At 27.3% G+C, this 19,439-nt stretch overlaps 1 protein-coding gene across 1 annotated transcript in view; it reads right to left on the reverse strand.

The window, feature by feature from the left end:
- LOC123298650 overlaps positions 1–19,439 on the reverse strand; it is a 102,815-nt gene that overhangs the window by 16,954 nt on the left and 66,422 nt on the right. Inside the window, exon 3 of the mRNA XM_044880742.1 lies at positions 13,713–13,853. Within this exon, the coding sequence (XP_044736677.1) occupies positions 13,713–13,853 (141 nt within the window). The remainder of the gene's footprint in view (positions 1–13,712; positions 13,854–19,439) is intronic.

Consider the following 19,439-nt stretch of genomic DNA (forward strand, 5'->3'; position numbering starts at 1 on the left):
GATAAGACTTAATTTTGTCTCGAGGGTTTTTTAAATTTTTTATTTATGAATGTAATTTCTACTATGGTAAAATGCTAGAAGAAAATGTGCTGAAAATTTTGTTAGGATTTGAAAATAGTAAAGAAAACTATTAAAGTACGAATTTTAAAAGAAAAACACAAGAAATTATTATACAACAAACATTTTTATACACTGATTCCTTATGAAAAGCCTCAAAATATTTTAGAATAGACACACATAAATGCAAAGAAACCTTCCCCGATGGATGGCATACACGTATGTATACTTGTGGACAGTAAAATGCAACCAAATATATCTGTTATACAGCTTTGTTGCAATTTTATTGGTCGCAAGATCACAATAGGTCCTTGAAACTTTTCAACTTTTGTTTTTCCGGTTACCCGTTTCTTAATACACTCCGTATATTCTATAAAATAATAAGAGTCTTTCGTTAGAGATAATTATATAGTAATATTACTATCAAAATGATAATAATGTGTATCCACATTTAACGCATGCATTTATAATTTACGAGAAACAACGCACCATATATTTTATTAAGCAAAAGTATTAAATAATATGTTTTCTAGTAAATTATATACCATATTATATATAGTAAGAATAAAATGTATATACTAAGAAAATTCCTTATATTTGTTTTATTAACAATGTGCGATGTTTAAAAATGTATTTTAAGAAAACACTGCGTTCGGGATACTTATATGTTCTTAGGTAGATAATGATTAATGTATATTTATAGTATTCCAAATCATAATTATCAGTTTTAAATATTTTTTTTTTTTTATTAAAGAATGAACGAACGTCAGGGCAATTTTTATAATTTTTTTTTTTTTTCAAATGAAATTAAACTGAGTCTAAATGAATTCTGAAAATTTTGGGGTGGATTGCCCGATTATTTAAATAAATAAATGACTTCAAAATTAGGCATATTTAACATTGGTCTATGGGAAAACGGTACATGGATGATGTGTTTTCATAGATTTATCCAAAACTCGTGAAAATGACGAAAACTATATGAATATTTAAATATTGACAAAGTTTTAATAAACGGTTTCTTAATTAACAACAAGAATTTTTAAAATCGGGTAGAAAGGATCTAATCGATTTGAAAAATCGGATTGATCCTTCAAGCTGTATTTAACGCAAACACAAAGTTAAGAAAATTAAAGAAATGAATTAAACTATGCATTCAAAATTTGAGGAAAACAATTTAACAAAGTGCTCGAAATAAAAATACAATATTTATCGAGATATTTAACTTTCTTTCGGAATTCGTGAAAAAAACTTACTTAAAGTGTAGTGAAGGGTCTCATACCTAACATTTCCCTTGATTTATACTAAACTATTAACAAGAGTGGTCCTGATGTCGAATTGACCGATGACCATATTACCCATAAAAATGTAAAACTAGACTTGATATCATGACAAAGTTTGAAAGTGAAATTAACATTGAATAAAAAATGAATAAGCAATCAGAGCCCATCTCCCTTTATCAAAACAAAGTTTTTTATGTAATCTCTTTGGCGACACCCACGTATGACGTCAGAAGTTGGTATCTTCCTCTTTGTTAAATTAGGAATTTTAAAAAGTTCATATCTTGCATACATGTAAAAATTTTTAAAAACTAACATCACTTTTCTATTCGTGAAGTGAGAATTCTTTATCTAAAGTGATAAAAATTTAGTCCGATCCCCTATTACTATACAATTTACTATACTAATAAAAAAATTCGAAATTTATTGACCATTGTACATATTATGTTAGATTTTCAGTTTAATTCCTAATATGCGTTTACTTGAATGGTTGAAATATAAAAAATGAACTAGAAATGAGCCATCCATAGTAAAAATATTTGAAAATCATGTTTATATTCAATTAATAAATTATATTTATTTAATTAGATATTTCCTTTATTGTTTAATTTTCCGTCTTATTAGGAATACATATGAGTTTAATTAATTCCTTTAATTTTCATAGCTTATTATATTTGATGTGTTTACGTTAAATACACTTTCAAAGTTTATAAAAAGAACTTTTAAAATATTAAATTTAAAATAGATCTTAAGATAATCAAAGTCTCTACTCGATATATGCTTTAAAAACATCTTACAATATTATACCGATATACAAAAAAAATTATTTAATGTTTTTACGTAGAACTTCAATAATTAAATAAACGTGGTGTTCTTAAGATAATTATTTTTTAAATTCATAATATTATTCTTGCCTCTGCAGAAGGTCCTTATTATACTTTTGATGAATAGTTTTCACACGAACCATGTTTTGTCCAAACATTTTAATGAAACTATTTCAAACTAGTTTGACTACATCCTTTGAAAAAAATTTGATTGACTGATTTGTTTGTGAAATGTCTTATTCCATGCATCAAATTCGTTGCCTCGACTTCTAAGAAACATCTAAATTTACTTATTTAGATTAGTGTCTGAATGATTAGTAATTTTGGTCAAAAAATTTTGGTCGTTCATGGACAAATATTTGAGTTTGATTCAAAACAGCGTGTATGAGCCCTCAAAAAGTTAACTACTTATTTTAATCAATATAATCAATATAATCAAGTCACAAGTTTACAAAATTAAAAAAATTTTCATTGTCTACTAAAAATTGTTACATTTTACTGTAAAAAGACCCATTAATACTAAGTGTTTCATCAGATCACAACGCAATGAAGATAAGGGTCCATTGTGTTTAAACGTTAGGTCTTGACTTTATCTAACATATTCTTCCAAGCGACCTGTTCTCTTGTTTCTCGATCTGTTTTACCATCTAAAATAAAGTAAAACTCCACATATTTTTCATCGATTATTTAATAATTGTTTATATAGTTTTTCAAATTCTTTACATGTGGATGAAATGTAGAAAGAAGTGGTGTAATACACTAAAAAATGTTTATTTAATACAAGTTTTCATAGAAAAAAACGCATTCCACGTATAGTTTTAAATGTAAAATCACTTTGGCATTATAAAATATAATCTACTTTATAAATACAGGTATAAAGTAAGTACTGTATGTATAAGTCTTTGATAATAGAGTTCAACTAGTATTTTCTAGGGAATTGGTATGTTTTATCCATTAAAAATATGTATTTAGTTATAGGTAAACTTCGTATTTAATATTTTGTAAATATACCAACAATATTAGTGTATGTTTTTCAAGCCAAATGTACTGTTTCGTTTGGTGAAATGGAACCATATATGATCTGCAATTTTACATCAAACATTTTTTAGCTATTTTCATTAAAACTTCAAAATTTGTGAGTTATCTTTCTAAATCAAGAATATTTCTAACTTCCACGTAATCTCTGTAGTAGCTCGCAGTAGATATTTACCAAAATTAAATTTGAGTATAAATTTTTTTTCCGAACAAATAGGCCCAGTAGTCAATATTCAATCTCACATATTTACCTTAGGTTTAGCAGACAACTAGTCGAAGCTTTGGATAATATTAAAAAAAATCGACAAAAATTTCTATCGAAAAAAATTATAATATTAATGTCTACAAATAAAGTGTACGTAAGTTTCATACGCATTGTTTCTGAGTAGCAACTATTATGACAGGAAAAGTGAACGATTTATTTTGTAATGATAAGTTGATAACCTAGAATTTCAATAATACTTTTAAAAAAATGATAAAACAGCAAAAAAATCGATGTTCTTCTGTGAATTTTATTAGAAGATTTTGAAAATTTTGTTTTAAAACTTAAAGTTTGGTGTCTAACCCATATACAAGTGAAGTCTACGAAACGGAACCCTAAGGTCACATTTGATACATAACTAAGAACATTCTCAATTAAATTACCTTTGAAAATCAAAATTGGTTCATTTGTTGAGGCACTGCGATGTCACAGACAGACAGGCAGACACATACACATAGCGGTCAAACTTATTACACTCGTTTTTTTTGTTCGCGGGTTAAAAATATATACCGTGGAGGAAACGCAAGTTTCATTGCACAACTATATTTGTAGGGTATTCATACAAACAGTATACTGCCTGACTGCAAAATTATTCCTGCTTTTGTATTCCACTCCAGATATTTGAACAACCTTCTTATATACTTAACAAAATAGCCCTTTGGGCGTCAAGTTGTAATACATTTCAAGACGGATAGTTTTTTTGTATTCGAATGATTTTATAGGAATTGAAATACATGCTGTAATTATTATTTCTGTATCTATGATGAACATATAAAATGTTGGTAACAAGTTTCGTTATCTTCTAGCACATTATTTTTAATGACGTTTGAATACTACTCACTATAAATGTTTTCAAGCTTCATTTTCAACATCAGTAAAACAGAATCGTAATATTGCATTTACAAGCATACCTTTTACATTTGTTCTTTTTTCTTCGGTATAGTACACGAAGTGTAAGTAGGAAAAGATAGTGATATTGTATTTTAAAAGAACCATCTTTTTCTAATTTAACTTAAGTGTAAACAGTGTATACGTTATGATACAAAGACATCGTACTATAATATCTATATCTATGCATCCTCGTAATCTACCTACCGTACGTCTGTAACTTTTACCTGATGACGATTGTATATTATGTGATATAAACTGCATTTAAACATTGTTTTTTATATTAATGTTCATCGTTTTGGCTTATTGCTTTGTTACGTAATCATTTCTGTAAGATTTATTTACTTTCGTATACTATTATTTCCAATTTTCCAAAAAGAGCATACAATTTTTGGATGTGTTTTGGTTTTGCATCTTCATAAACACGAAGTATTATAAATTTATTTGTTTTAGATTTGAAGAATGCCAAACATGGGCAATAATTATTCTACTTCTTCAAGAGGCTTTACTGACTTAGAGAAAAATCACAGAAAAAGGATATAGCCAAATCGTATGTTAAAGAGAGCAGTTGTATCATAGAATGACAAGTAAATATTTTAGTTTTTCTACCGACTGTATTTTTATGTAGCAACCTTTAGAATAGAATCAAAATAATTTCAAATATATGCTTCATGTAAATCTTTCCCAGGTTTTCACTTTTACCCTCCATAATTAAAAGACTCAAATTAATGTGATGATATAGTTTCTCAGTTAAAACATCCTTTCATTCGGACTTTCACTAAGTTGGGTGGATACACATAGAATGTTATCAAATTTCTTATGACATTGAAGGTTCTAGGACCTTAGAAACTTAAACGAAACATAGGATTTACTTCTGTAACTTTATCACAACTGTGTGTATTTTCAAAAGATTGTATGATTTTAACGTTAGTTATAGGTTTCTTTTCGAAGGGTTGAAAAGTCAACCTCGAACAGTCTTAGAGTTTAAAAATTATACAAGTCAATCTTCGGATTTTCTAAGATTTTTTAAATAATACAACTTATTGCGTTAAGACAATACATGAATGCGGATTTTACTAAGCGAAATTTATTTACATTTTATTCAAAGTTCACTAGTGTCCGGATTTGAAGGTATTATTTGGAAAAAAATTTCAACTTTTGTCAATGTTATCCGATTTCAAGAAATGAAAACACAAAATAAAGATTAAGATATTCATTCCACAAAATACTCAAAGTTTTCAGTTTTTTCAAACGGACAAAAGTTTCATATAAAACGAATAGACAAGCATTAAAATTGTAAGACAATTATAATGATTTTAAAGCTTAAGGTAGTACCAGCATGGTATTTGCAGTTTCTATGTTAAAGCAATGGTACAATTTTTTTTCGACAGAATTTAACGAAAAATTAAATTTAAGAATTTAATAATGCTTACTATTAATTCCCAAAGTTTCAGAAATTTTGACCGTTTAAAATGGGAAATAATTATGCCAACGTCCCAATTTCGATCAATTTAAGTCAAAATTAATATCTCGAAAGTGAAAATTAATTTCTAAATTTTTTTTTTAGAATTGTATTGTATAAACTTTTTTTTCTACTTTTTCTTCAATATATAATAATATCATAAAAAATAGTTGGAGAGACCGGACATTTTACATGCTTTAAATGGGACATGACCCTCAAAATCGCAAACTTTGTCTTTAAATATCTCGCGATCTAAACGGTCAAAAATTATGAAATTTTAGGAATTCATAAATAAAGCTATTATAAACCCGAGAAAAAAAATTCGGCCAAATCTGTCGAAAAGTGATTTCATGCTGGTACTACCTTAATACTTATTTTTTTTTAAATATTATTGGTTTTTTTTTTCTCGATAAAACTTATTTTGGACAAATATTCAAATAAGATTAAACTGTTTATACATAATAGTATTTATATAAATTTCTAATCAAAAACAGATTTTGGTATATTCTGTTATTTAAAGATAAGCTTATGTTTTGTTGAAAAACTTTTTAGAACAAGCATACAATAATAATAATTATTGCTGTTATTTAAACTTTTAGAATTACGTATAAACAAAATAACTTCAATACCACACAACATTTTATATTATATAATTGGGATATTTACAAACATATACCTTTCGTATTTTAAATAGTTTGGTTGTTCGCAATGGCTTACTTATTTTGCAACAACAAGTGAAAATTGCAAAATTTAAAACACTTCCGACAAATTTTTCGAGTACGGAACCCTAAATTCGCACTTGAAACATATCAAAAGATACTCTTCATTAAATTACCGTTTTCCTTAAACCTTTTTCTAAACTGAACCAATTTTGAAGATCATCAGCCAATTTTTTAGTTTTTTCGGGAACGGAACCCTAAACTTGCACTTGAAACATAGCTAAGAATACACTCCATTAAATTACCTTTCAAACGAAACCAAAAATATCCAATCAGTTCATTCGTTTAGGCGCTACGTTACCACAAACAGACACACACACATAGCGATCAAACTTATAACACTCCTTTTTTTAGTTCGGGGGGTTAAAAAAGCAGGAAACATTTTGAATCTTGTAACAAGCCAAAAATTTTACGAAGTCGTCGTCCTTTGGTAGTCCAATAATACTAAGCAATGACACTATTGACAGAGTCACCTTTTCTGGACCCCGACGAATGATTTCTGCATTGAATTTTTTCTTACTATAATAACAAAACTATCGAATATTTCGTCAATTCTAAGCCAAGGAAGGAACGAACATGAGAGATGGTTCTTTGGTTTCTTATCATCTATCAAATGTTTAACGCCTGCTGAAACATAGTTTAAGCTAGAGTTTTTAGTTTTATTTGAGTTTTAAATGATCTTGCCAATAACTACGTATAAATCTTTATGTCGAGTATGTTGAATGTATAAGAGAAAAAGTTCTGAAAAGACTCAATGTAGTACCTACTTTTTTTTTCTTCAGCTCTGCTTATAATGAAAATTTCAATTTAATGTTAGTCAAGATATCAAAATTATAAACGATAATTATCGATCCCCAATCTCGATAATGGATCATAGAATTTTAAACTGAAAAATAATTTTCTTCTCAAACTTTTAACATCTATATAACTCGGTCCTTTAACACAATAGTTTTGAGACACCACATATGAATATAAAATCAATTTAAAGACAAACGGTATATCTTAATTATATTGAGAACGTAAGATTCTAAAATATATAAGATATTTCTTAAATATAAAGTGAAATCTGATCTTAGACGGTTAATGTATTCTGAATAAAAGTAATAATGTGCGCAAATAAAATCGCATCAGCTCTTATGAATTTCTCAATGACGGAAAAGATCAGAATTAAGTATTTATAGTAAAATAATTTTGATTATATTTGAAAATTATTTGAAAATCAACTTTTTGGTTAAACCTTCCCAGACCTGACTCAAAATTAAATCTTCTGTTTAACTATATTTCAAAGAAAGACAAGTGCTTAAGAATGTGGCTTTCGAAAAATTAATTCATCGAGTCATTTATCCAATCTGGGCCAGAAATTTCGATACAAAACCTATTAAAGTATATTTTAGTGACAGGTCTTAATACAATTATTATTCTGTTCCTTGAAAAAAAATCAACAACCTTTTTCCACAACGATTCATAAGGTTGTAAACCGAATGAAAAACTAAGAAACAACTGCAATATTTAGATATCTGAATAGTAGTAACACCACCAAAATGATCAGTTTTATTCGACAATTATTATTTTATTCCTGGAATTAAGTAAAACAATATAATATAAATAGTTCTTTCTCTTATAGATAGACGTTCTTTAAGTAGTTTAATTTGATCCTTATGTTAATTCTTGTTTATGAATATTTTCAATGATAATTCGTTAATTAAAATTAAAGAAGTTGACTTGACTATTAATTGTTTGGAAAATTTAATATTTACAAAGAATATATTCATTATCTTAATTTAAGTAAATTCTTTTTCTCAGACTTGTAAACCATTTTAAATATTTATAGTAGGATTTTTACTTTTAAGGTATAACAGATGAAATTATCAACAAAAAAATATTGTTAAATTAATATTTTTATTTAATATTAAATATTTAGATTTGAAGGTAAGTACCTTAGTGTAATTTTTATAATTTTATTTTATAATTTCTATAAAATAAAATTGTAAAAGTAGGCTTTTTTAATAAAAATGGTCCTCTTTGTTTTTTATTACGTCAGTTATGAAACTGAGTTCACTTTTAAATGATTCTTTAGATCACAAAGATTGAGGAAAAGTTCCAGGTTTCCAAAAGATTCTTCTATTTTTTATCATTCAAGAAAGTCTGTCCAGCTTGATGATATTCTCACATTGAAAAAGCCCTTCTCATCTCTATAGCATTTTCAGACAAAGCTAAAAGTTAAGATTAACTTCAGATTGTATCTAAAAACATCCCTGATTGGTTGCATCCTTGATACAGGTAGAAGAATTTCTTCCCCTAGGAGTTAAAAGGACGAAGTTAAGAACAGGATTCAAGCATTTGTGGAAATAAACTGTCTTGCATTGTTACAGAACTCTTACACTACGTAAAACGGGCTTATTGATGTTTTAGATAAAATTCCACGAAAACTAGACCCTAAATTAAAGGGCCTCTCTAGTAATTTACTTTTATACGTCTATGTATAAGAGTGTATTCACTTATTTACTGATGTCGTTCATTTATGTATCAACAGATGGCGACGTCGATATAGGAGTTCTCAAGGCTATCGATTCTGTTCACTTATGCAGATTCACTTATTCTGTTCATTTATGCGATTCTGTTCACAAACAGATAGAAATCGGAACAACCTCTTTTTATAGCAATATAAAGTTTTCTGCAATTTTAAGGATTTGGAAACTTTAAGAGAGCCCCTAAAAATTGTGATATGTGATTAGAAATTTTCAATATAGATCTAATTCATATATTTTTAGGTCAAAATTTTTATGGCGTACAAATGGCCATTAAAATAAATCAACTTTTGATTTTTAACCTGTAGATATTATTCCATTCACATATATATACAATAATATAGTGAGACTACTAAAAACTAGTATTTCATATTGCAACAATTATGCATGAAACTTATTGTCATATAATAATAATAATAATAATAATTGTTGTAGAAACTTTTTATCTAAAATACAAATGAAAAAAAAAAGTATATAGCGCATATAAATGACTCACTGAATTATTTAAATAGTTTGTTCTCAATTTTATACAGTTATAGACCGGCAGCTAGCAACACTTTAAATTGTTTCTAAGAGAGACTGTTTTTTAATTTTTCAAAATATTATTTAATGACAAAGACACTACCAGGTATCAGATACCAACGCTAATCCTGAAAATCGTGGTTGGAATTACGGGACGTACTGTTTCAAATATTGAATTTTCATCGTTCCTCGATAAGTATGCATATTTCGTGTTAATTCGACGTTTTAAAGGAGGTCAAAATCATGTTCAAATCACCAGATCATAACGCGTTAATTAAACGATTCATACGTCGGCAAACTATTCAAATTGAGGTGACATTGACCAGGTATTTGAAAATTCCAATTAAAGAGTGTTAAACAATAAAATTAACTTAAAAAATAAAATATCCTATTGCACTAAATAAAAACTAAAAAGAAAGAAACAAGTCTAATTAAATTCAAACAACAGTTGATTGTTACTTTTTAAATAATATTGTTTACATTTAATTGTCCTCTCTTTGTGACCAGTTACAAAATGTTTTTTAGTACCGTGGACCTTGTAGCCAGGTAGACTGTATCAAGAATAGACGTTATTTATTAAGATTTTTTAAAGTGTTATTAGCTACCGGTCGATTAGCTGGGGCGTATACGTATGCATGCATATATGAATATAATTTTAACAATTATCATATCCTTTTTGTAAACAGTTTTTTTTTTTTTTTTTTTTTGAAAAATCTCGTGTGAAAGAACACTTCGTTCGTACACAGGAGAGATAAATCACTATTGTAGTTTTTCACAGTCATTAAATGTACCTAGACAATACTTTTTTTAAACTACATACAATTTAAATAATTATGATTTTTGCTATGTCCGTGGGGACTAAATTTAATCAATTTTGTATTCATTAAAATTTTCAAAAATGCCAACGAAAAATACATGTAGAGTTTTTTTTTTTTTTTTTTTTTAAATTTGATCATGGCGCATTTCGTTCCAAAAAAATTATATCGAATCAATTTAATCTGACTGGAGAAACACTTTGAAATAACGTTCGATACGATTCTTCTATTTTTTGATTCAATGTTAATTTCTCGAACTTCAGATTGTCTCCTCTGAAAAACTGATTCTTTACAAATCTACAAACAATTGCTGTAACACAAGAAAAAGTGTTTTCTTCCACAAAAAATTTTAAATGGGTATAGAAAAAAATTTCTACATAAAAGAAAAAAGGAAAAACATAAATTTTTATGATATTTTTCTTTAATATTTTTTTTTTATTTATCATTATTACACACAATAAAATTGGGAAATGGTTTTGGTTGTATGGCAATGTGTGTGTGTGTGTGTGTGTATGTGTATTTCTTTACTCTGTTTGCACGAATTAACAGCTTCAAAGTTATATATTAAATCTAAAGACAAAATTAATTCGTCTGTGTGTATTCACGTTTTCTTTGATTATATTGATTTCACTTTGTACTCTTTATACTAAAACCATGTACAACCAACATGACTGAATGTGAAAGTTTAATAGGAACGGATAAGATTATCATTTGGAGTACGAGGTAAGAAGGAGAAACACACAAAAATATACACTGTTAAAAAGTTATTTTAAATAAGATAAAAGATATAATTTAACATTACCAATTGAATAAAAAAAATTATAAATTGATTTTACTAATTCAGAACTTTTTTTACAGTGTATTCGTTGAACAAAGGAGTATTTTTTTAACAGGGTATTTCTTGATTTTTTACCATGCATAAAAAAAATATTTCAAGTAAGGTATATTTATTTAATAAATATATATATACTGTCAAAATTAATTTATTTCGATTTTCTTTTCATTCTGTCATTCTTTCTTTTTAAGTTTTGCTTTTCAGATAACTTTGACTGGTAAAAGTTAACTAAGCGAAATCTTACAACCTCATTAAACAATCAAACAGTATGCAAACCTTCATGTTTAATCCCCGAACTAAAAAAAAGAGGTGTTATAAGTTTGACCGCTATGTGTGTGTGTGTGTCTGTCTGTGGCATCGTAGCGCTTAAATGGATGAACCGATCTTAATTATTTTGGTTTCGTTTGAAAGGTAATTTAACGGAGAATGTTCTAAGATGTGCGAAAGAGTGTTTAAAGTGCGAGTTTAATTTCCGTACCCGAAATAAACAAAAAGAATTGGCAACGATCTGCATAATGCTTTAAGGAAAGAGGTAATTTAATAAAGAAAGTACTTATACATGTTTCAAGTGATAGTTCAGGATTCCGTACCCTTAAAATTTGTAGGAGGTGTTTAAAATTTTGTAATTTTCACTTGTAAATTATGTAGTTGTACAAACTATATCAAAAAGTTGTACCATGAACATTTTGGTATAGTATTATAGTTCGTAAGCATTGTCTTATAAAGAAAGACAACTTTACCAATCCTGTAAAAGGTAGCAAGGTATCAAAAGCGAATTTTTCGTTTTAATTGCATTGTTTTTCATGCATGTAGAATTTATAAAACTTAAACTAGAGAACTGCTTCGTTAGTAAATACTCTAGAATTATCTCAAAATTAATAATTTAAAAATTTTGATGGCTGTTATAGATTTTCCAAAATGATTTTTAGTAAAATAGCTTCTCTTTCTTTGTAACAAAGTAACGATGCGTGTTCGTTTATCTCTGTCGTAATAACATGTGAAAGAAAACGAATTTAATTATATAATATTCTGAAGAAAATATTCTGAATTTTTAAATATTGATTATTTCATACAAGTAATTAAAATATTAAAACCAAATTGATTAAAATAATAATTCAATTTTTGTCATATCGTCTCGTAAAAATAAAATCATTTTATTTGTAAAAAAAAAAATTTTTCTGACTAAATTTATATACATGAAAGCGCATCAGATTTGATTTGATTTATTCTTAAAAGTTAGACACAATTTTTGTTTAAACACACACATAAAAAGTGGTTGTGGTTATGACTATTAGAGTCCAAACCACTAAGTTTTGTTTAAGTCTAATATCAATTCCTAATTCAAAGTATTAAACTCCTAAATAAGTTATCAGAAGTTATTCTCTACAGTAAAAGTATTTAAGCTAGTCCGTTTGTTTTCAAATGTTGACAAATGTTCAAAGCTGATTTTAATCTTGGAAATTATTATACAGAACGAATTTTGGCCGAATTTTTGTAGACATCGAAGGAAAAATCTTTTGTAGAATTTTCACGATTTTGTTTCTCTTGGAAATATACACAAACAGTTTTTGTTATAAATTTCCGTCATTATCGTTAGCATAGTTATTTTGATCCGAAAATTATAAAAATCACATTTAAATCGACCTTCTTAATTTTATATTTAAAGATATAGCTTAAGGATTGGATTTTAGATTGGAGTCCCGTGAAGCTGATATCTCGGTAAATATAATTCGGAACGGCGTTAATAGAAGTTATGATTTTTGAGACGAAGGAATTGATTTTCTATCAAAATGTTAAACATACATATGTGGCTAGCTAGCCCACGAGCGGCATATATTTTCTCTCTATGAATGCAAATTTGATTTGGACTTGTTTGCTGCTACCAAAGCATACATATATATATTTATGCATATGCAGTTGTTATATCTTATTCTATATATGAATAAAATAAAATGCATAACGAATTCAAACATCATAGCTGCATGACCTATTGCTGCATTACAGCTACACCTACCAGATATTCTAGTAAAATTGCATTATATAAATTTTATATATGCTATTTTAAATTACACATGAAAATCACACCACTACAAAACCAGAATCAATGTTTTTTGTCTGTGTATTTGGATGGTCATAACAAATGTACAGAAAGAATAAAAATATTACTAGCTAAAAGTATAACTTTGTAATGGCTCGCGAATGGTATCATATAAAATTTCTAAAATAAAATTATATTTCAATTATTGACAATTATTTTTTATTTAATTGTTCCTCATTAAACGTTAATTTGTTTAAAACATCAGGTTGTAAACCATGATCCATGTTATTATCCGCTATGAAAATATTCAATTCATTTTTGATTTTAAATTTATGACAAATACAACAAACCCCATTTTTATTAATTTGTAAATCAAACCAACGACGATGACATACATAACATACTTCAAAATTCAAATTCTTTTGAGCAATCTCAAAATTCTCTGCATACATTTTAAAATTTATATCATCTCGATAAAGATATAGTTCTTTTTGATCTAGTTTTCGTCGTGTCCGACGATCACGCATTAATGATCGATTACGATCACGCTCTTTACGACCCGTCACCGTACGACGTCGTGGCATTTTATTGCTAAAATTACAATTAATTAATAAATAACTTTAAAATTATAATAACTATAATTAAATTTTTTCATTTATTGTATTAATATCACTTAATTTTTAGTGATATTTAGTTATTCTATTGTAGAACTGCAAAAATGAATTGTTTATGTTATGTTATCAGGTTTTTTGTATTTATCATTATGACTTTTTTTAATACTTGAAAGAATCTACAGATGGCCACTCAATTAAAATTAATATTAAATGCAGTAAATTATATATTAGTATTAGATGTAGCTCACAGATGGTGCCACTATCTCTGTATATGTAATTAATAAAAAATACTGTTGTTTTTTTATAATTTTTTATATAAGTTTTTCTAAAAATAATGATTGATAACACATCTACACATAAATATGGAACTACAACATTTCATTTCATGTCTAAATCTTTTGTATTTTTTTTGTAAAGTTTACCTCCAAAAAGTTACATTTTAACCTAGTAGAGGCCCGCTTCGCTCGCCTGATTACATGGTGAAAAAAAAATTGCTGGATAAAAATTATACGAAGTAAATATTTCTTAAGTCAACGATCAAAATACTTAATTTCCAGAACATAAGTATTTGGCTGATCAAAAATTTAATATTCATTTTTAATCAAGAAAGTTTTCACCATAAAAGGGGGAAATTTATATTTATCTCATTGATAGAGCCCAGGATAGGAGTTGTATTGTTTTTCGCGCGTATCTTGCATGTATGTTTGTAAATTTCTTTGGTACCTTGTATATTCCAAAAGACGCTATGGATTTCAACAGTGTCCATAGATATTTGTTTGAAAAAAAATTGGCGTCTATTTGGCGTGAAATAGTAATACGTTATAAAAAAAAGAAATTAACCAAATCTATCGAATATGGTGTTCTGAACGGTTTAGGAGAAATTAAAATTAGGTATGACTTTATAGCTTAAATTTAGGTATGATTTTATAGCTTAAAACTTGATGAATATCGATAAAAGTTTTTTATGTAAATGGTAAAACATTTTAAAAGCACGCATTGAATAAAAAAACCAACATTTATTACGACTTTTTCATATACCATCATGTAAAAAGGGCTGTTTTTAATAATTAATTAATACCACTCATTAATTGAGACACTTTCGTTTTGGTATCGCAATATCTTAAACATCTCGTTACAGATGTATAGAATTTGATGATAATTCGAAGATTCGAGAAGAGTATAAATATATATTCGGTAAAATATAATAAATTACGTCAGAGTTATTAAGTTTGATACACTTATCTGTGAAGTGCAATTAGTACTTAACGCTGTATTGTTACCGTAAGTGTACCATACAAAAATATTTTTGAGAGTCTGTACACATATCCACTCAGAGACATAAATATTGATGATCTGTATAACATTTAATCTGTATGATTAGCTAATATTATTATACATGCCTAGTTTTTAGTATGGATGGTACACAAAACCGTACATGATTTTGTACAGCATTTGCCTTGTTTGTATTCATGCCAAAAAATATTCAATCAAAACGGTTAAAATAAGGTTTTTTATATTGATTTAAATGCTCGATATGATATTTGAGATATTTGTAATCGGTGAGATTTATTAAACTATAGTATTCTAGCATACGTGATTAACATGCTAAAATTGAGTATTCAACCCCGCAACTAAAAAGACAGGCGTGCTATAAGTTTGAACGCTATGTGTATGTGTCTATGGCATCGTATCGTCAAGCCGAATGAACCTTCCTTTTTTTGATTTCATTTTGAAGGTAATTTAACGGAGAGTGTTTTTTTTTAAGTGTCAGCATAGAGTTTCGCTCCGGAAAAAACTAAAAAATTGGCGGTAATCTTCAAAATCGATTCAATTTGGAGAAGACATGATACATAATTTTAACATATAAATAATTACTATGGAAATATGTGGTCAAATAAACCTGGCTCAATTCATTTCGAAAAGTCAAATGGTAAAATAATTAGGTAATTCAAAAGAACAAAGTCAACTCAAATATTTCAATTTCAATTAAAATATTTCCAAAAATTTTTTCCAACAAAGTATCCTTTTCATCTCATCTGATGTCCTTGACCATCACTTTGAAAGTGTTTATTTGTGCTTCTGTGTGTTTCTCAGTGGCATCGTGGCCCCTAAACGGTCTAACCGACTTGATTGAGATTATTTTATAGCTAAGTTTCCAAAAATAGGTTTACAAGGAAAAAGCGCCTTTGTCGGGGGTTTTTTAAATATTGTAAATTTCACTTGTTTTAAAGTTTCAAATTCACTAGCGCCGTCAAAGTCGAGATGGTAAAATATACGAGTATATAAAGTGGAATAAAGTTGATAATAGTGGACCAATGGTCTTTCATCAGAAAGTATTCTAAGACAATAAAACTTCATAGTTTTTTCTGCATTAACATTTTACTTACAATTTATTCATACAAATCCGAAAACAATTACAGTTATCTTACTGAAAAACTGTTCGACTTCTTCCTTTTTGTTTGAAATTGTAAATGACTATCTGCCTCATTTTAGTAGCTCGAAAAAGTATATAAATCAAAGTACTAAATGTATGGCAACCTCTACAATCAATCACTGATATGATAGAAAACAGAACAATAAATTTTTATGATATACCTACAATTTTACAACCAGATTCTAACTAGAATTCGGGTTTAGCCATAGTTGAACGTTTAAGTGTTTAGATGAGCAGGCTGTTGAATATTTATACTGGGTGTATCTGTTATATGCTTGAGAAAAATATGTATATAATTTTTTTTTGGGGTACAAGAAACGAATTGTGGCATATAAATTGTTAAAAAAAAGGAGCGAAAGTGTTGGACGACAAAATGTTCTTATCGGTCTATGGCAAGTCTATGTATTCGAATAATTATCTCTCAAATTATCCTTATCCTTTTGTGTTACGAACATAATGAGAATTACACTTATTTGTTTTAGTTCGGGAAAACAAACAAAAGGTAATACAAATACAATCCTTTGGCATTTATTTGAAAAGTATTACCTAAGGCATTGTGAATATATTTCCATTATAATTTGACCTTCAATCTGGGTGTCTTATTTGCGAAAAAATTCTTCCTCGTTATGTTTTCGCATGGCATAATAAATTGAATTTGGGGTATCTGTTCTCATGATTTCAGAATTTGAAGAGAAATTCTTAAATCTAATCTCGTTACTCGTTACTTAACGAATCTGATGTTTAAGCATTTAAGCGAGTTTGAAAATTCTACTATGTTTTCCAGTTTTGAGCATTATGGATGGCTTTTAGGACATACTGTATGTAGGATATTGATCGTAATAATTTGAATTTGTTTTTTATGCTAGATAAGTTATTTGTAAAACGACCATTTTATGGGTAACGAAAAATTTATTTTATACTTTTTCATTAGAATTTCTATAAAATTTGATATAAAACTTATCGTGCGTTCATTACAACCGTTTTTTGTTTTAAAATGTAAGCATGTAAACGTTTTCCCGTTTAGAAGTGTCTATGTAGAAAGTGTTTTATTATCGAGAACATAATATTCTTGAGAATTTTAATTTAATAGCATATTTTATGAAAATATTCGTAAACGATGCTAAAATATCGTTGAAATGATATCATATCAAGGTGTAGATTATTGTTAAATAGAATGGTACAATTTATTGGTCAATAAATCTGAAAAAAAAGTTTTTTTGCTATTGTCATGAAAAATTTGATTTTTTTTGGAGAAATAATTGTTTTTATTTTTTTTCAGAGAAAAAACTTATTTGTTTTATTCTTCACCATGATTTGAGGTTTAGAAATGAGTTCTGGTTCATATTTTTAACCGACTTCAAACAAAAAAGTAGGAGGTTATCAATTAGATTTTTTAAATGTTTGTTACCTCAGATCTTTCGACTTGGGGAACAGATTTTGATAACAATAATTTTAACTACATTATATTATCGTTATTTTTTACATTCATAGTGCATATTAGTTTGTTTTGGAAAAGTTTTCTTTTGAATTCGGTTTTCTTTTTGTTAAAAGTTTTTTTATTATTAAGTAGGTAATACAGAAATTCAGTCGATATATTGAATATTGTCTGAATTTTACAACAGTTTTATAAATTTTTTTATTATACATTAATTTTTTAAATCTTCATTCCCGCCAAAATCTTTAATAGAACATGCGGAAATCGAGATGCGCATCTATACTTTACATAAGCTATACAAAATTACGAAAAACTCATATTCTTAGGGTGTTTATAAAGAAAAACTATTTTAAAATCATAACCAATTTTGACCTCGAAGAAGCTCATATTATTTACTTTAGTTATAGCTTTTCGCGGCTTTGCTCTTTTCGTTCCCGCTTTCTTTTGATATCATCGTAAAATTATTTTTTCAAAAGCTTAAACATTGCTTTATTTATGAATTTTAATAACATTTTTCACATGAAAAAAATACAATTAAATAAATACGATTCCGACCCTTATTACTCAAATAGATTCAGGGATAAAAATGATTTTTTAGTAAAGTTTTCCCAATAGACCTGTTTCAAAGGGAATACAAAAACCAATATTCACATTAAATATTTTATATACAAATAAAAAACCATTTAACATTATTTTTTATTGATTAAAAATAAAATTTCTAAAAAAAAAAAAAAAACGTTTAAAAATCTGAATGCGAAAAGTATAAAAAAAAAATAGAATGATATGAATTTTACAAAAAAAAAATTTTGACATAATCTACCATTTAATAATTTTTGTTATTCACGCCTGGTAGAATTCTTTTTAAATAAAAAACATTAAAATCAATTCGTTTTAACAACTAAAGATATGAATAAAGAGATTGGAAAATATTGAAGGTTAAATTTAAGGAATGTAATTTAAAATAAAGTCTTCAAGAGGGAATATTTATGTTTTTTTTTTTTATATTTTTAATTCATTGTTTAATTCATTTAAAATGCAGTATAATTTTGAGATGTTTAAACGTAGTTTTTTGGGCCTCTCTGTTGATGACACATAGGTACACGTGATCTGTCAATTGGTGACAGTTCAATGTATAATTTACACTTTAAAAAAATTAATTTACAACACAGAATTTACACTGGTTATTATTAAGATTTCTAATAAAAAGCCGTAGAATAATATAACTCAATATAATACCATATAAAATGTAAGTAATTAATACCATACAGTATGTCAACAAATTTGATAAGCCAGTACTATGATGTCACGTCTGTATAAAAATTAAGAAATTTTAATTCCCCCAGTAAAGTACTTCAATAATACAGGAATTAGTTGAAATGTCCAGTCAATAAAATTACGGAAGAAAAACATAACATAACAATGAAGTGATAACAATTTCATCCGGAACTTTTGCTACATCATCAGTTTCACTTGGACGAAATTAACAGGAATATTTTTTGTGGATAAAGTTTGTTTATTTGAATTACGAAACAGCGACTGCTTGGAATGTTGAACAACGTATGAAGCAGTTAAAATTTAAAACTTCCAACCCTAAGAACAGTAAAACTACCCTTGGGGGAGCTGATATCTGAGAACTTATAAAGATCGATTTACCACCTACATTTTTATTTTTACTGCGTCAAAAAATTCAAACA

Source organism: Chrysoperla carnea, chromosome 4 (genome assembly GCF_905475395.1).
Source record: "Chrysoperla carnea chromosome 4, inChrCarn1.1, whole genome shotgun sequence".
In the NCBI taxonomy this organism is placed as follows: domain Eukaryota; kingdom Metazoa; phylum Arthropoda; class Insecta; order Neuroptera; family Chrysopidae; genus Chrysoperla; species Chrysoperla carnea.